This window comes from Quercus robur, chromosome 6 (assembly GCF_932294415.1).
Source record: "Quercus robur chromosome 6, dhQueRobu3.1, whole genome shotgun sequence".
NCBI classification, from domain to species: domain Eukaryota; kingdom Viridiplantae; phylum Streptophyta; class Magnoliopsida; order Fagales; family Fagaceae; genus Quercus; species Quercus robur.
In genome coordinates, this window is record NC_065539.1 from 46,999,740 (window position 1) to 47,019,713 (window position 19,974).

General features: G+C 41.4%; 2 protein-coding genes across 2 annotated transcripts; both read left to right on the forward strand.

The window, feature by feature from the left end:
• Positions 1-10,848: 10,848 nt before the first annotated feature.
• LOC126690276 (uncharacterized) lies at positions 10,849-11,364 on the forward strand. Its single transcript, XM_050385390.1, has one exon. It carries the CDS (start codon positions 10,849-10,851, stop codon positions 11,362-11,364), a length of 516 nt encoding a protein of 171 aa, XP_050241347.1.
• A 378-nt stretch (positions 11,365-11,742) lies between these two features.
• LOC126690277 (uncharacterized) lies at positions 11,743-12,327 on the forward strand. Its single transcript, XM_050385391.1, has one exon. It carries the CDS (start codon positions 11,743-11,745, stop codon positions 12,325-12,327), a length of 585 nt encoding a protein of 194 aa, XP_050241348.1.
• Positions 12,328-19,974: the final 7,647 nt, after the last annotated feature.

Here is a 19,974-nt window from a genome sequence, read left to right on the forward strand (position 1 = left end):
ATATAGGTAACTATGATCCTATGACCATTTTATTTTGTTAAGTTTATCTAACATTTTTAATTTTATGCAGTTTTTATTATCTATTTGTTATTGTTTTTATAAAAAATACTTTACACTAAATGACTAAACTAAACTCATTGGCTTTGTATTAATTATTGACACACACAACCACACTCATTCATACATAAAATTATACATTACGTGTCTGCTTAACCAATCAAATGCTTGGACAATCACGAACTTTACGATTTTTTTTTTCTTGAATTTTACTAACTTTATAACAAAAAGTTATTATAACATGATAACAATCCACACACTTATAACGAATCATTTTTATTTTCTAATTATTAAATTATATATATTTATATTATATTTATATTGTACACATAAACATCCACACACATCATAATTCACATAAATAACATTATAACAAAAAGTAATTTACACAATCAATATTAGACACACTCACACACATAATATAAATTTATAAAAAAAGAGTGACACTTACTCTTTACTCTAAGAGTTGAAAATACTTGTAATAAAGGAGTGCAAAATTTAAGTTAGGATGTGAAAAAATATTTTTAAGAATAAATTAAAGTATTAAACCAACAAAAAAAAAATATTTGTGTAGGGGATAGGACCCAAAATAATGTATTGGGCATAGGGCCTTATCCGAGGACACTAACAAGTCCGAGGAGGAGAACACGACTTAGATGATCCACATTACAAGTCTCATCAGTGGGGGACAAAGGGAAGAAGGTCCGAGGAGGAACTCCTCCTCGGACACGATAATTACAGACCAGGTTTGTACTCTAACAATTGAGATGCGACCCCTGAACACGTGAGAGGGAAGAAAACTCAAAATATCTAAGGAAAAGCTACCACCACCACATTAAATGCACTACAACTATTTTTCTGGCCGCATTAATGTGGAGAAGACTCCTAAACAGTGCTACCTTAGCTACCACAACTCACAGAGAGCTGAAAGGGGTGTCTGATGGGATGGGTACTCAAGTGGAGATTCAGATGATCAACAAGTGTAAGGTCCAGATAATCAGAAGAAAGTTATATAATGTGGAAGAGCTCCCACGAAGAAGGGAGGCAGAAAAAAGAGTGAGAGAGAATACTGTAGCATGCTAAACAATTTTAATATTGTGATCTGTATGCGTCAAATTCTGGTCTCCTCGGACCAAATGTCCTTTGGCAATAATGGCTTTTATTTGTGTTTGATTGATTTTTAACTCCATACTAGCCGTTGCCCAACTCATCTAGACCTAGTTCTTTGACCCATACTCTACGAAATTCATTGTATTGGGCTTATTAGACCAAGATTCCATACGTTTGGGCTTGGGCTCCAAATCTTGCCCCTACAATCGGCGCCGTCTGTGGGAAGAACTTGTATGCCAGTGAGTGCAATAGTTAAACATGGAAGGATCAGGTCTACACCAGGAAAACCCGCGCCAGGCAAGTCCCCAACGGACAGAACCCATGGGATCTCAACGACAGGGTAATTCCCCTAACCATGAACTTGAATGAAATCAGGAAGACGAAAGAAATATAGAGGGTAGTGTGCATGTCACCCAGACGAACAAAAGCCCTTCTCAAGTGGGCAATCACATATCCCAAAGACAAAACAACCATCGAGCCATGCAGAAAGAGATAGACGACTTGAAAAAGAGACTGCACCATGCACAACGAAGGCGATCCCCTTCTAGCTCCGACATATCCTTTAATGATGAGGAGGACAACAATTACAGGCGGAGATCAAGAATGCCCCCAAGCGAGACCTTCTCTTATGAAGACAAGCACCGCCGTAGATGGAAGCACAAGGGACCATCCAGTAAGGGCTTGGGTAATGATGCCATGAACAAAGCCCTGGATCAAGTCTCTAAGTCACCCTTCATGTCACGCCCCAAACCCTGAAGAGTCCAAAGCATGAGAAATACATCCCAAGAGTACTTGTGGATTTTTTTCCTTTTGGCAAATCAAGCTATAGGAGATCTATTTTCCTTTCTTTTCCATAGGATAAGAATATATAACCATACTAAAATCTCCCCATTATAAGTCAGAGCTCTATAACACATTTATGAACAATAACTAAAAATCATGTGCCTCCACATAATACATGAATATATTACAAAACTTTGATTAAATTACACAAAGCCACAATCTTATCAAGAATAAGGACCTTAATATCGAGTCTGGGCCTACCACACCAAAGGCTAACAAACCTCAAGCAACCCGCATCCAATAGAATTAATTAAGGTCTCGTTGAACATGACAAGATCGAGTCACCAACCATTTACAGCAGAAGTCTCCAAATTTAACATAGCACTCTAATCATCACCAAAGAATTAAGCTCCATACCCAAGGTATAGCTATTAAATCTGAAAAACTGTTAAAGGGTGGGATGAGCTAACGCCCAGTAAGTAGCATAATTAAAGGGGGTGGGAGAAATGCAAGTTTCATCTTCAATAATAATATGACAAGAATGATTAAATAATGAAACACAGTTTCTCAAAATAAATACCATGAAACTATATACTATAATCTGTGATCACCAACAATATAATTTCCAAAACCATAATATTTAACGTAAGGTAAATTTTCACAAATATACCAAACTACCACATAGACCGGTTAGGAGATCCACCCATTCACAACTGGCATGATATTGTCCTCTCTGGTATGCAGACTCTTGGCCCCATGGACAATAATCTCACCCATACCCTCAAGGTTTTTCTCTCCCCCCATGGGCAGCAGAGAGAGCGTGTCAAATAAGACCTCTCTTGCATGTGGTCTTTTGACCCCATGGGCAGCAACCTCACCCACACATAATCAAGGAACCTCTTCCCCCCATGGACAGCAGGGAAGAAAGCGTCATCCAAAGTGAAAGGGCACTGACCTGGATTTGATTCCATTGTCACAAAGACTACGGAAACCAAATCGGGTGATCACCGGGAAATCACACATGGCATGGTGTCAAAACCACATAAAGCTCACAAGTATACATTTCCTTTCAAAAACATAGTTTATAACCAGGTAGTTTCAGAAAAACCTTAAATAATCTAACTTCCACAAAATTTGTAAGGTTTTCAACTTCATTCTTGTTAAATGATTTTCTAACAATTTCCCACATAACAAGACAAAATAAGCATCTTTAAATTTTCTAATATACCATAAAATCTAAGAATTCCTTATCAAAGATTAAATAAAAGATGCTCAATTTTTCCATATCAACAATTCATGTATTTCCCCAAATGCAATACCAAATATGATGCATTTTCATATATAATCACACACACACACACACACACACACACACACATATATATATATATATATAATTGTTGAGAAGGGTAGGGCATCTGGACATGCATTGGAGTTATTTTTTGAAGATTCATCATGCAAAGAGTTTCATCTCCCAATGGTGCTCTATTCCACATTTCCATGTTGTCTTTTATACGTTCCTAGTAATCTACCTAATCAACCAGTTTGCCATAGTCTCTTTGGGGACGTTTAAGCCTGGAGTAGGTGTTTTAGTCCTGATAAGTCTTTGCTAAATAGTTCTTTTTATAGGAAACTATCATAGCAAGTTCATCTTCGGAAGTAATTGATACCACTAAACCCACTTTTGACCTTTCTCTTCACAAGTCTACTGCTAATAGGTTAGACTATTTGTATGAAATCTCTCATGTACCTGAAGATAGTAAGATCCCTATTATTGACTTTCCTATTGTAAATCCTTATACAGTGTTTGATAAACCTCAGGTCTCTTTCAAAAAATCCATAAAAAAATTGTTAGGTCCTTCTTAGTCTTCCATTGTTAAAGAATATGTCAAAGCTTCTAAGTTTGACCAGTATAATATTCCAGCCAGTGAAATAAAAAATTTCATTACCCTTGCACTTCCTAGAGAGTTTATAATTTCATGGCAGAAACAGGGATATACACACCTCCACTTTGGAGCAGTAAGGTTGGCATTAACTTTCCATGGAAGAAAGGGACTCCCTGTAGTCTCTAGAATTTCACTTCTTGACTCCAGATTTTTGGAATATCAAAATGCTGTTATAGGGACAGTCCAAACCACCTTAAATGAGGGAACAATTTTTGTTACCCTTTTTCCTAACTTTAACATGTCTCTGAAGGACCTCCATCTTTGTGATGCTCTTAAAGTACAAGTCCAAATTACAGGAGCTTCTCAGGTGCAGGATACATTTGCTGCCACACTTTACTGTCAGCTAGCATATAGACTTCAGAATCATGCTTTTGACATGGCGGTTCTAGACATAGCCCAATCCAATGAGGCGTTGCTGATTCAAGTTGATCCGGGAATGACACCCATGTGTACCTTTGTCCCAAGGCAACTCAACAAAGACCAGATGATGTCTCTTTTCCCAGAATCATGGATTACGAAATATGAGATGCTTCATCAAGCAACTAAACCAATCCAGTCTAAAGATCCTCTCTTTATCAGAAAAGCAAATGGTGAAGTAGAAACAAAATTCTTGATAGCACCTTTAGAGAAGAAGGATGTCACGGTTTTCCCGACTCAAGTTGCTATGCTCCAACCAGTATCTTATGTCGGTGAAGAAGGACTTCAAATCAAAGCATTTCGAGAAGATGGAAAGCCTTGTTATGAAGGGAAATCACCCTCTGGTCACATATGATGGGACGTTTGTGATTGTGTTGACTGCCAGAAAGAAGAAGACTTTGAAGAAGATTATTCCAAGAGAAAGAAAAAATCCTCCCAGCAAAAGCTCAAAGAAAGATATGAAGCAGGAGATCCAGAAGTTGACCTTCTAGGAGAACCTTCTGGAAAATTTGATTATTATGCCCTTTATCCTAGAACCAAGAAACAAATCTCTCCCTCTTCATCCAAAGAAGATCATAACCAAAACCTAAAACCTCCATTAATCCCATACTCTCAGAAAGTCCTTCCCCAAACTTTAAAATGTCAACCTCTTCCCACTAAATCAACCCAAATATCAGAATTTTCCCCCTGTTACATGTTTGACCAAGCCTCTCCTTCCTATTCCCAGAACTTTCCTCCATTAGAAAATTTTGACCACCCTCAAACCAATACCAAACATGTTTGGAAAATAAAGAATCCTGTTGGAACTAATTCTGATGGTACCAAGAAACAGGTCTCTTCGGCAAAAGCAGCATTAAACTGGCAAGCGGAGAATGATGTAGCATAAAACAAAGTCTTTTCAAAAATCTTGGATAACCAGCAAAGGATAGCTGAAGCAGTCAATCACACCATTTCATCTTCCAATTCTCTTATTGAAGATTTGAAGAAAAAAATCAAGGCAGTTGAACAACAGTTGGCAATCAAGGCAGTTGAAGACCATCTAAGACTTGGTATTTGATGAAAGAGATCAAATCCGATGAGAAGGTCTCTGCCTGTAAGAGGGGATCCAAGGACTTGGTGTTTAATAGTTAAGGTTGGAAAGATTCTGATGAGGATAGGCTTACTTTTTAGGGTTATAAGAAATGTTTCTCCATTGGCTGCTCTAAACATCTGGTGATGGGGTAGCCAAAATTCTTGAGGTAAAATTATGGGGTGAAGAATTGTTGCTGCGGCTCCTGTATCAAATAAGGCTATCACCGGAATAGGTCTAGAGTATGTATCAAGGAGAAGGTGCACTTGGGCTATAGGAGTTGGGTTGGTCAAGGGAGCTATTATTGGTTGGGATGTGTAGATGGTTTGGATTTCTGGGTCTGAATCATATTCACTGTTTGGTTCTGAGTCTTCTTCCGAGGTAGAATAAGCCACAACTACTAAGGCTTGAGGGGAATATTCATCATCCAAGGAAAAGAGTGACTCTACATCCGAGAAAGGAATATCTTCTGCATGAATCTAGGCTTGTTCAAGAAGCTTTGCTGCTTTTTCCTTTTGCGGGCAATTTTTAGCAAAATGGCCTGGTCTCCTGCATACAAAGCAAGCTTTCGAAGTTTTTCCTTTAAACTGCTTCCTCCTAAGAAACTTCCATTTTTTTTCTTTCTGAAAGTGTTTTTCTTTTTTCTCGCATAATGTCTTTTCTTTCCAAAATATTTTTGAAATGATATCTTTTTTTTTTTGTGGACAGGCACAATTTTTCTCATAGCACTTTATCTGCAAATCTTTTCTCCTGCAATTGTCTTTGAGTTTGCTATGAACCTTGTCAATTTCGGAAAGAAATTTTGTCTGATTGCAGAGCTTTTCCAAGGCAATAAGCACATGTTGATAAATTTCTCCCAAGGAAGCTTGTTGTAGAGTTATTTTTTGGAGATTCATCATGCGAAGAGTTTCATCTCCCAATGGTTCTGGAAGGGAGTTGAGAAAAGTATGCTTGGCACTAACATCATCCATACCATTAAAAGAATAATATCTCCTTGACATTCTGTCAAAATGCTTTTCCAAATCTTTCCTTTCAACTGAGCAACATTTCATCAAAAGGAATTCTTCTTGTGCTACCTCCGTGTAATGAGTTACGGAGCCAAAAAATTCATTATGGACAATTGTGAAAAAATCTTCCAACGTGTTGCACTGGGCTGCTTGTCTTTGTCTGTATTCTCCTAGATTGATCCACCACTCTCTTAGCCTTCCTGTAATTCTTGCCACAAATTTAGCAATTATCTGGGGCACAGTGGCATTCGGGGCTTGCAGTTCAGCTATACACCAGGAATACATGCTAAAGATCTCATCATGCCGTCTGTAAGGAGGAGCATTATCGAGAGTAAACAAATGCTTTGAATTTGCAGTTGGCGAATGAGCCAACCTTGTTTGGTATTCTGGGATAAATGGTGGTAGGGGAAAAATTGGTGGCGGTGGGGGTGGGCGAAGAACATCATCTTCCTCTTCCTCTTTTGGTTTATTATTTGTCATGAACACCTCTTCTAGACCAAGATCAGACAAGTCTAGGTCAGAATCCTCAATTACTGGGAGCACAAAAGGCTCTCTAGAGTCATTAAGGGTGAGGGTTTTAAGGAATGACGAAATTGGGTTTGGGAGGTCAGGGTCCACAGTCAACATGTTCATATCTGGAGATCTTGAGGAAGCACCAATAGTTGGGTCTGGAAGTTGGTATACTGGTTCTTTGTCCTTTTTCATGGAAGGAAAGTCATTTTGGGATTTAACTTGTGATTCTGGTTGGGGTGGAACTGAATGTATAATGCTGGGGAGAATTCCACATGGCCTAAATAGATTATGATTAGGATGTGTCATGAATAATGGTTGTAGGTTTTGAGAAGTTGGTGAAAACGGTGAGGTCAAGGGCATGGCGAGGTCTTTATACAATAATTGCCGAGGCTGGTAGGGCATCTGGACATGCATTGGAAGGGCCTGAGTAGCTTCTTTCTGTGATCCTTCCATAGATTGGAGTTGTAGCAGCAACTGCTTTTTCTCTTTTTCTTTTTGTCCAATAAGGGGAAAGGAGACAGACAAGTCCTTGACTGTAGAAGCAATAATTGCCAACTCTTGTTCAACTGCCTTGATTTTTTTCTTCAAATCTTCAATAAGAGAATTGGAAGATGAAAAGGTGTGATTAACTGCTTCAGCCATCCTTTGCTGGTTATCCAAAATTTTTGAAAGGACTTTGTTTTATGCTACAGCATTCTCCGCTTGCCAGTTTAATGCTGCTTCTGCCGAAGAGACCTGTTTCTTAGTACCATCATAATTAGTTCCAACAGGATTCTTTATTTTCCAGACATGTTTGGTATTGGTTTGAGGGTGGTCAAAATTTTCTAATGGAGGAAAGTTCTGGGAATAGGAACGAGAGGCTTGGTCAAACATGTAACAGGGGGAAAATTCTGATATCTGGGTTGATTTAGTGGGAAGAGGTTGACATTTTCAAGTTTGGGGAAGAACTTTCTGAGAGTATGGGATTAATGGAGGTTTCAGGTTTTGGTTATGATCTTCTTTGGATGAAGAGGGAGAGATTTGTTTCTTGGTTCTAGGATAAAGGGCATAATAATCAAACTTTCCAGAAGGCTCTCCTAGAAGGTCAACTTCTAGATCTCCTGCTTCATATCTTTCTTTGAGCTTTTGCTGGGAAGATTTTTTCTTTCTCTTGGAATAATCTTCTTCAAAGTCTTCTTCTTTCTGGAAGTCAACACAATCAGAAACGTCCCACCATATGTGACCAGAGGGTGATTTCCCTTCATAACAAGGCTTTCCATCTTCTCGAAATGCTTTGATTTGAAGTCCTTCTTCACCGACATAAGATACTGGTTGAAGGATAGCAATTTGAGTCAGGAAAACTGTGACATCCTTCTTCTCTGATGGTGCCATCAAGAATTTTGTTTCTACTTCACCATTTGCTTTTCTGATAAAGAGAGGATCTTTAGACTGGATTGGTTTAGTTGCTTGATGAAGCATCTCATATTTCGTAATCCATGATTCTAGGAAAAGAGACATCATCTGGTCTTTGTTGAGTTGCCTTGGGACAAAGGTACACATGGGTGTCATTCCCGGATCAACTTGAATCAGCAACGCCTTATTGGATTGGGCTATGTCTGGAACCGCCATGTCAAAAGCATGATTCTGAAGTTTATATGCTAGCTGATAGTGAAGTGTGGCAGCAAATGTATCCTGCACCTGAGAAGCTCCTGTAATTTGGACTTGTACTTTAAGAGCATCACAAAGATGGGGGTCCTTCAGAGACATGTTAAAGTTAGGAAAAAGGGTAACAAAAATTGTTCCTGCATTTAAGGTGGTTTGGACCATCCCTATAACAGCATTTTGATATTCCAAAAATCTAGAGTCAAGAAGTGAAATTCTAGAGATTACAGGGAGTCTCTTTCTTCCATGGAAAGTTAATGCCAACCTTACTGCTCCAAAGTGGAGGTGTGTATATCCCTGTTTCTGCCATGGAATTATAAACTCTCTAGGAAGTGCAAGGGTAATGAAATTTTCTGTTTCACTGGCTGGAATATTATACTAGTCAAACTTAGAAGCTTGGACATATTCTTTAACAATGGAAGACTGAGAAGGACCTAACAATTTTTTTATGGATTTTTTGAAAGAGACCTGAGGTTTATCAAACACTATATAAGGATTTACAATAGGAAAGTCAGTAATAGGGATCTTACTATCTTCAGGTACATAAGAGATTTCATACAAATAGTCTAACCTATTAGCAGTAGACTTGCGAAGAGAAAGGTCAAAAGTGGGTTTAGTGGTATCAATTACTTCCGAAGATGAACTTGCCATGATAGTTTCCTATAAAAATAACTATTTACCAAAGACTTATCAGGACTAAAAAACCTACTCCAGGCTTAAACGTCCCCAAAGAGACTATGGCAAATAGGATTCTCCAAAGACTTTAAAACAAACTCCTTAGTGTTCTACTTTGATTATCAAATCCAGTGTTCTGATGTGATTAAGACAGAGGATCCACGTAATGTGGCAACTGCAAATCACAGAGCATACTAATCAGGACAATAATCAAAGTATACTAATCAAAGGAGGGGGAAACCAATGACATGGCTCTGATACCAACTATTATTTTAAGGAAGAGACAGAAAACAGAGGGATGACTGAAATAGAGGGTGTAAGTAGATTATGGAAACTGGTTGATTAGGATTGGTTTAGTTGCTTGATGAAGCATCTCATATTTCGTAATCCATATATATATATATATATATCTACGTTAAGGTTACGACACAATAATTTTTAGGAAAATATAGTTTTCATAGGTAGTTTCCAAAAGCGTGTCTAACCCAAAAACGACATTCATGCAACAAGATTATTTTTCAAAATCCCATTAAAAAGCTACTTACCTCGCAACCGCAAAATCCTAATTCTCCAAGCTCCAAGGAGATTAGCCAGAACCTAAACAATATCAAGTAAACCTATCACAATAAGCATAGAGCTTAAAATTGTATCTAGCTTCAATTTAGGAATTGCCAAATAAGCACTTAATTAGGCAAGCCTAGTACTTAACCTCATCAATAATAATATATTCCACTTCCAAAGTTTCTCAACAAATAGATTCATAAGGCATAAACTCCAATTTATAAAGTTAACCCATTTAATATCATCTCCAACATTATGACTAGCTTCCATAAAATTTACGCTACATCATTAAGAGACCCAGGAAAGCAAAATCAATATATCCTCCAAGACAAGAAATTTAGAATTTCAACTAACTCCAAATAAACCCAATGGCAATAGAAAAATTAAATTTACCAACCATCACATGTTGTAACTTAAAACCCCTAAATTTTCCACCATAAATAAACCTTAGGTAGTCATCATTAGCACAAACCATATACCTACTCATCAAATAATTCCACCAATGCAAAACTCATACTTATAAACACATAAATATCACTTCTAATGCTCATAAATCACATGGGTATCATTATTAAAGCTTAGATAAAAATAACCTCAAACAAAAGTGCAAAACCCACCAAAAAGATGAGAAATTTTTACCTCAAAAAGATATGAAGGTGTTTATGGGTTCACAACAATTTTCTGGTGATCTTGTCGGAAAAATGATGGTAGAGATGTTGATTTGGAGTGGGTACCGTGGGAGAGGATGAGAGAGTATGAGAGAAATTTTTGTGTTGTGTTGAGAGGAAATGAAAAAAAGAAAGAGAACAATTGAAGTAAGTGAGCCGGCCAAAGAGTGAAGAGATAAGTGAATGAGTGGTGGGGAAGGGGGTTAGATGAGGCACGTGGGAACCCAAAATCTGATCTTGACTTTTACTTTTTCTTTTTTTTTTTTTTACTGACTAGGACGTTACACTTCACACACAAGATAGAAGGGGCTAGACTACCTCGGCGTTTCCATCAACCTACGTTCACCGTTTATAATGGTCGAACAGACCCCGTAGAGCATGTGAGTCAGTTCAATCAAAGAATGGCCATCCACTCTCAGAACGAAACTTTGATGTGCAAGGTTTTCCTGTCCAGCCTAGGACCCGTGGCGATGAGGTGGTTCAATAGCTTGAAAATGGACTCCATAGATTCCTACAAGCAGCTCACCCAAGCTTTTGGTTCTCATTTCATTATGAACAGCAGGGTTCCTCTGCCTCTAAGTTCATTATTGTCATTATCCATGCGTGAGGGAGAAACTTTAAAAGCATATTCGGACAGATATTGGGAAATGTACAACGAGATGGACGGCAACTATGACGACGTTGCCATCAGCACGTTTAAAAGTGGTCTCCTGACCGAGCATGGTTTGAGGAAATCCTTGACTGGTAAGCCTGTTACCAATGTTCATCAACTTATGGACCGAATTGACAAATACAAAAGAGTGGAAGAGGACCAACTGCAAGGGAAAGGAAATGAGAAGATCATCCCTCAAAAGAGGAATGATTTCAGGTCGGAACGATACAACAATAACCCTCCGAGGAGAGATTTCGCAGGGTAATCAGGATCGGCCAACACGCAGACGGTTAACGCCATATTCAAAGAACCGATACACCAAGTTTTAGAGAAAGTCAAGAATGAGTCATTCTTCAAGTGGCCGAATAAGATGGCTGGAGACTCCTCAAAGCGCAACCAGAGTCTGTATTGTCAGTACCACCAAGACTACAGACATACTACCGAAGACTGCAAGAACCTATGGAACCACTTGGATTAGTTGGTCCAAGAAGGGAAATTGAGGCACCTTTTACATCCTTCCAGTGGTCATCTGGGTCAAACAAACCAAGAACCCCGGAGAGACATATCTTTCAGACCTCCCATGGGCACGATAAATGTCATCCTTGCCGCTCCGAGAAGAACCGACTCTTTTCCCTCCAGAGAAATGTCTGTGGCTCGGCTCTCCACCAAGGACAACGATCGGGAGTCCAAAAAGTCCAGGAAGGGAGCCTCACCTGTGCTGGGATTCTCGGACGAGGATAAGATCGGAACCATTCAACCCCACGACAATGCTCTGGTAGTTACACTCAGGATTGGGGGGTTTGATGTGAAGAGAGTACTGGTAGACCGAGGCAATACTGTGGAAGTAATGTACCTTGACCTGTACAGGGGGCTGAACCTAAAGCCTGAAGACCGAACGACGTATGATTCCCCTTTAGTGAGTTTCGAAGGGAAAATCGTTACACCAAGGGGCCAGATCAAACTACCCATACAGACCGGTTTGGACGTGGTGGAGGTGGATTTCATTGTGGTCGACGCCTATTCGCCTTACACAGCTATAGTGGCTAGACCTTGGCTCCACGCCCTGGGAGCCATTTCTTCTACACTTCACCAGAAGGTAAAATACCCATCGAAAGGCCGAGTCGATAAGATTGTGGGAAATCAGGTCATGGCCAGACAGTGCATGGTGGCTGCCATCTCACGCCAGTTCAATGCAGAGTCCTCGGCCTCTATTAGAAAAGACTTATAGCAATCAGCCACCTCGGCAATACTCGTTGATGAGCCAGCCGAGGAGGTGAAATGCGAAAATCTAGAAAGGGTGATTGTTGACGCTGAGCCAGAGAAATTCTTTCAAGTTGGCTTAAAACTACCCCTCTGAGAGAAAGAAGAACTGATTGGGTTTCTTAGAAAAAATGTGGACGTGTTTGCATGGGACGCCTACGAGGCCCTAGGGATTGATCCGAGCTTCATTTGCCACCACCTAAACGTTAACCCATCCGCCATTCCTAAAAAGCAACCACCCTGATACCCGTCAAAAGAGCATGCCAACGCTGTTAGGGATGAAGTAACAAAACTCAAAAAGGCAGAGGCTATCAAAGAAGTCTTCTACCTCGAGTGGTTGGCCAATACAGTAGTGGTAAAAAAGAAGAGTGGGAAGTGGCGAGTTTGCGTAGATTTCATAGACTTGAACAGGGCGTGCCCAAAAAACCCGTTCCCAATGTCTCAAATAAACCAGTTGGCGGATGCAACTGTAGGCCATCTTCAAATGAGCTTCTTGGATGCCTTTCAGGGTTATCATCAAATACCACTAGCCTCGGGTGATCAAGAAAAAACGGCATTCATGACTCCTATTGGAAATTACCACTACAAAGTGATGTCTTTCGGTTTGAAGAATGCAGGGTCTACCTACCAAAGGATGATGACCAGAATATTTGAGCCGCAACTGGGCAGGAGTATTGAAGTCTACATAGACGACATGGTAGTAAAGAGTAAAGTGGTGTCCGAGTATGTGGGAGATCTTGGAGTCATTTTTGGCATCTTAAGAAAACACAAACTACATCTCAATGCCTCTAAGTGCTCATTTGGTGTCGGGTCTGGCAAATTTTTGGGCTATATGGTAACTCACAGGGGAATTGAAGTGAGCCCAGATCAGATCAAAGCGATTCATAATTTACAAGCTCCTCAGAACCCAAAAGAAATCCAAAAACTCACTGGAATGATCGCGGCCTTGAATCGATTTATTTCCCAATCTACAGACCGATGCCAGCCCTTCTACCTCCTGATGAACAAATGGAAAGGATTTGAGTGGTCTGAGGACTGTGCCTTAGCCTTCCAGCAACTTAAAGAATACCTGTCGCAGCCACCCATCATGTCTAGCCCTGAGGCCGACGAGGTTTTGTTCGCCTACATTGCGGTGGCCTCTCACGCTGTGAGCTTGGTGTTAATACGGATTGACGATGGCATACAACGGCTAGTTTACTATGTGAGTAAATCGTTACATGAGGCCGAGGTGCGTTACTTACCATTGGAGAAGGCAATTTTGGCAGTAGTGCATGCTACACGAAAACTCCCTCACTACTTCCAGGCGCACACAGTCGTTGTTCTAACTCAGCTTCCCCTCAGGTCAGTACTCCGGAGTGTCGATTACACAGGAAGAATTTCCATGTGGAGCACGCTTCTAGGGCCTTTCGATATTAAATACATACCTCGGACCGTCAAGGGCCAAGTTCTCGTTGATTTATTAGTCGAATTTGTCGAACCCCCAATAGAAGTAATAGTAAAGGAGGAAAACATGGATGGAAAATCGGTTGGCACAATCTCTGCACAAGAAGCCTCACGCTGGAAAGTGTAAGTTGATGGCACGGCAAATCAAAAGGGATCCGAGGTAGGGCTAGTTCTAATATCCCCTGAGAGGATTACCATAGAAAAGTTATTGAGACTAGGATTCTCGGCTACAAACAACGAAGCCGAGTATGAAGCTTTATTGCAAGGAATGGCCATGGTGCAAAAAATGTGAGGGAAGGCATTAGAAGTGTTCTCGGATTCCTTATTGGTTGTAGGCCAAGTGAAGGGTAAGCTGGAAGTCAAAGATGTGAGAATGCAGGAGTACCTTAGTAAGATCAGACACTTGCAATCGAACTTTGAATTCTTCAACTTGACGCACGTCTCTAGAAGTAGGAACACGCATGTGGATTCATTGGCCACTCTTGCCACATCCTCGAAGCAGGGTTTACCTCGAATCATCCTCGTCGAGGACTTGTACAAGGCAGACGTAGTAAAAAAGGACATGGTTCGAATCCATCAAGTCAGAGTAAGTCCGAGCTAGATGGATCCCATAGTGAGCTTTCTCAAAAATTATGCATTACCAGAAGAGAAATCAGAAGCTGAGAAAATACGAAGAAAAGCTCCTCAGTTCTGGCTATCCGAGGATCACAAGCTGTACAAGCGCTTCTATTCTGGGCCATACCTACTATGCGTACACCCCGAAGCGTCAGAGCTATTACTGGAAGAGTTGCATGAGGGAATTTGCGGGAGTCACACAGAAGGAAGATCGCTGGCACACAGAGCCCTCACTCAAGGATACTAGTGACCGGGTATGCAGAAAGAGGCCCAAGAATACGCCAAGAAGTGTGATCAATGCCAGAGGTTTGCTCCAAATATCCACCAACCGGGAGGGGTCCTTAATCCCCTCTCTAGTCTTTGGCCGTTCGCTTAATGGGGCCTGGATATTGTAGGCCCTTTCCCTAAAGTAGCAGGAAACAAAAGATACCTGATGGTCGACACAGACTACTTCACCAAATGGGTCGAGGTCGAGCCCCTGGCCAACATCAGGGACATGGATGCAAAGAAATTCATCTGGAGGAACATCGTTATTCGATTCGGAGTCCCTCATACCCTCATCTCGGACAATGGCCTTCAATTTGATAGTAAGACCTTTAGGAGATACTATTGCGACCTGGGAATTACGAACCGATATTCCACTCCGGCCTACCCTTAAGGAAACGGGCAAGCCTAGGCTATAAATAAGGTCATAGTCAATGGGTTGAAGAAGAGATTGGATGATGCAAAGGGAAGATGGGTGGAAGAGCTACCACACGTTCTATGGACCTATCGGACTACGCCATGACGGTCAACGAGAGAGACTCCCTTCTCTATGACTTATGGGGCCGAAGCTGTACTCCCCTTGGAGACTAGCTTTCCAACATTGAATACGGGCACCTTCACTCCAAGCAATAACGACAAACTGCTAGGAAGAAGTTTGGATTTAATTGAAGAAAGAAGAGAAAAGACAATGATTCAATTGGCCTATTACCACTAGAAACTTAAGCAGGGGTATGATACCAACGTAAAACTACGGCCGCTAGTGCCAGGAGACCTGGTGCTGAGGAAAATTTTGGGTAACGCCAAGAACCCATCCTGGGGAAAGCTGAGGTCTAACTGTGAAGGTCCATATCGCATCACTTCAGTAGCAGGAATAGGTGCATATTATTTGGAAGACTTAGATGAGAAAACTGTACTCCGCCCATGGAATGTAAATAACCTAAGAAGGTATTATTATTAATAAAAGCAGTTTTGCCTACACTATGTTTTATTGTAATTGCGCGTCATACGGTTCACTACCATCCAAGTGTTAAACAGAACCTAAGTCCTGTATGGCTCCTCGGACCACAGGCTTAGGGGAAATTAATAACTTATGACATCTATCAAAGTGTTAAACAGAACCTAAGCCCTGCATAGCTCTTCAGACCACAGGCTTAGGGGAAATTAATAACTTATGACATTTATCCAAGTATTAAACAGAACCTAAGCCCTGCATGGCTCCTCAGACCATAGGCTTAGGGGAAATTAATAACTTATGACATCTATCCAAGTGTTAAACAGAACCTAAGCCCTGCATGGCTCCTCGGACTACAGGCTTAGGGGAAATTAATAACTTATGGCATCTATCCAAGTGTTAAATAGAACCTAAGCCCTGCATGATTCCTCGGACCACAGACTTAGAGGAAATTAATAACTTTTGACATCTATCCAAGTGTTAAATAGAACCTAAGTTCTGTATGGTTCCTTGGACCACAGGCTTAGGGGAAATTAATAACTTATGACATCTGTCCGAGTGTTAAACAGAATCTAAGTCCTGCATGGCTCCTCGGACCACAGGTTTAGGGAAAATTAATAACTTATGACATCTATTCAGGCGTTAAACAACTCAAACGGGTCTTGAAGTGGGTGCATTTCATAATCTTAAATTGCATATATATGTTTATTTTTAAATAGGACTTGAAGCCTAAACAGGCCCAAAGCAAATTTAAACCTATACTTACGTGCAGTATATGCACTGTCTGCATGTCAACCTTCACTACCTAAGATTCATTGCACAATTTTACTCCTAACACTTAGTCATATTGGCAAAATATTATTGTAAACTCTAACTGAAGGCATAGTTACATTTACTCAGAACAATGCAATAAAATCCAAACAACATCGGGCAAAAGAAAGAAGGATGAAAGAAAGAGCATTCACATTAGGAGATAAAGATAATACAATACTATTGGATGAGACGTCTTTGAAAACAAAAAATAAAATACAATTCTACTTCAAAATGATACTAAAAATAAAATAAAAAATAAAAAAACCTAGGGGCTAAACTTCAGTAGGAGGATCTTCTTTTTGCTCTGGTTGAGAAGGAGGAACATCCTTGGCTTGGGGGTCAACCTTATGGCCCTCGGCCCCTGCAACCTTCTCCTTAGAGGGATCCTTTGATTTGGAAGAGGGTTTTTTCCCTTTGCCCTTGCCTCTACCCTTCTCTCCCTTGGCTTCCTCGCCTTGGTCGGTAACTTGGCTAGGTCCCTTTGTAGTTTCGGCTATTGGGATGGCATCTGGGATAGGCGCAGGTTGCTCAAAAGTTTCAGGGGTATCAGCAAGGACCTCCTAGATCTCTAGGGGGTAGAAGACATTTTCAAGCAGCCTCTAAGCAGAATCTGCAGGGACACCCGCAACACTGAGAGCCTTATCCCATGTAACACTGCAGTAGTCCCTACATACTTTTGACAGTTCCTCAGCAAGCATTACTTGCGTCTAACTCTCCTCCACGCCAAGTTAATAGGCAGCCCTCTTCTCGGCCTCGGCTGCTTCCTTGCCCAGCTGGGTTTCCTCCTTGGCCTTCTGTAACGCGGCTTTGAGATCTAGGACAACTTGTTTCTCAGTGGCGAGATTAATCTCAGTAACGTGCAACTTCTGGCGCTGGTCCTCAGCTTGTTTCTCCGCATTTTTCAGGCTAGCCTCAGCGCTCAGATTGCTGGATTGTGCCTCCTTCAACTTCTCAGTCAGCTCATACTACTCCTGCTTGATAGCCCCTAGTGTTTTCTCTATCTCGACGCGAGAGAAGGCTTCAGCGTCAATCAACTTGCGAGCATCGCGATACCACTCCTCGGCCACAAAAACCTGCAAAGTAATCCACCCAAAGATCACAAAACGACATGAGTTAGAACAAATTATGATTTAGTATTTATACTTGTAAAGGGATAAGTTGCCTTACCATCACAAGGTCCCTCTTCAAGGACAGGAAGAGTTCATTCCGCGAGAAACGCCTGTAAGCATCCATGTCCCTAGGAAGGAGCATGGGTTACTCCAAGGCTTCAACGATGTACCCTGCTCGGCCCCTCTGGTATTCCCAGACTGAGGTGTTCCAAGGAATTGGTGCCCCATCCACCTCGAGTCGAGGGCTCTAAATACGCTGTGCCACGCGTACTTCAGCCCTTTCCAGCTCGTCGCAGCTCTCCACCAACAGGGCCCTCTTGTCCCGAGGTTCCCGAGTCACCTTTTGGTGTTTTACGCCATGACAAAGGCCCACCTCGCCTTCCTCAAGTGACTCGGTTGGCCTCTTCTTCTTCAAGTCAGGGTTAACCTTCAGGCCGAGGTCAGCAGGGACCTGTGGAGGGGCAAGAGGAAGGTTAGAGGGAGCTTGAGACTTAGTGGGCGCCTTCAAGGTTGACCCTTTGCCCCGAGCAGCCATAAGCTTCCTTAAGCTCTTATTGCCCTTATTCGAAGCCATGTTATCTACCTCTTCGTCAAAGGAATCGTCTAAGCATGCGATCACAAGGGGAGAGGCGCAAATGCCGGAGTTTCTGTCTGGCTCACCCTCGGCATCCGAGAGGTTAATTAGAGGAGCCTTTGGATTATCTTCCTCAAAATAGAACTCGTCTATTTTTTCCTCTAATGAAAGGCGAGATGATTCAATCTCCTCTTCAACTGATGCTGCGGCTCCAGGATGGTCTTGTGGAGGTGGCTGTGCAGTTGGTGGAAGGTTCTGTAGAATGGGCAAGGTAACAGGCGGAAGGTCCTTTCGAGCCAAAAATCTTGGCTTAGAAACGTTGATCCGAGATAACCTTGAACTACCAGCTCTTATTGATTGGCCAACGTCCAGAAAGACGCGGGACAGGGGCTCGTAACCCAATATCAAATGAGTGGCACGCAATTGTCAATCCTCGCTTACAAAAATCTCCAACCTCAGGAGATAGTTAAGGGCCTAAACGTTGGTATGGCTGAGCTGCGAAGCAATGTGGGCTTTATCTGCAAAACAGCCGAGAAAGGAATTATGGTCAGATCGCTAAAAGGATATTTTCTACCAAAAAATGAAGTGTCAAGCAAAAGGAATAGAGCTAAAAGGTTAAATCCCCTTCCAAGGGGACTAATCCTAAAGGTACCACACCTAGATCTCCTGCCTGAGTTGGACAATGAAGACCGTCGCTCCATTCCTCCGAAGCAATCAGGTAGTCATCCTTCATACCCTTATTAGACTTGGGAAGACAGGATATTAGCTTAACGTCCTCAGACCGAGATTTAAGGTAGTACCCCGCACTAGCAAACTTGTGACACTCGTACATGTGAACCACATCGTGCCACGTGAACCCTAAGCCCATCTGCTCATTTAAGGCATCTATGCAGCCCAAGACCCTAAATAGGTTGGGGGCGCACTGATAAGGGGTCAACCTATGGTTAATCAAATAGTCTCGGGTAATCCTACGCATGGGAAGCGTCATTCCTCCCTCTATGAAAGCGATCATAGGAATGACGACTTGACCCATATCTCTATCGGTCAGTACTCGGTCTGGAGGGCAATATTCTAAAACCATCCCCCGTGGAATATGGTACCTAGCTCTAAAAGCCTCCATAGCAGCTAGTGTATCTACTAAACGCTTGAATTTACCCATCTAGATGAACTGAAAGGCCGAGAAGGAAGGCCGAGAGGAAAAAGGGGTAATATAAAGGAATGAGAACTTACAGGTACTCGTATAATAATCCCTGAAACTTTCAGAGATCTTTTCAAAGAAAAGCTTCTTATAGGAAATGACTACGGAAACTCAAGAATTTGATGCATTTTATGAAGACTTGGCGCTGGAGTTCTCTGAAATTCTTGAATATTCGTAAAAAAGAAAGGCAAAGGGGGTTCCTTCAAGGTTTTATATATCTGAAGAAGATGGAAGAGATTACTCCTGCTCAAAATACTAGGAGGAACGCCAGCCGTTGGATCTGTGCTTCGCCGTTAGATGTGAGGGACACAAAGCTGCTTGGAGTAATTAATAGCGCCTCGTAAACTACGATGCAACAGAAGTAATCACTCCCACACATGTGAACCAAAAGTCAGTTGGTCTTATCTCTTAAAAAATCAAAACCCCGCTTTCCTCCTCGGATGGAAGGGAAAAATCAGAGTTCTGAGAGGCTATTGTAGGGGCTAAGGTCCAAAATAATGTATTAGACCTTGGGCCTTGTCCGAGGAGGAGAATACGACTTAAATGATCTCCATTACAAGTCAAAGGGGGTTCCTTCAAGGCTTTATATAGCTGAAGAAGATGGAAGAGATTACTCCTGCTCAAAATACTAGGAGGAACGCCAGCCG

What these genes read in the sequence shown, in the direction of transcription:
- LOC126690277 (XM_050385391.1), top strand. Translation starts at nt 11,743, where the DNA reads ATGTCTGTGGCTCGGCTCTCCACCAAGGACAACGATCGGGAGTCCAAA.
- LOC126690276 (XM_050385390.1), top strand. Translation starts at nt 10,849, where the DNA reads ATGGCCATCCACTCTCAGAACGAAACTTTGATGTGCAAGGTTTTCCTG.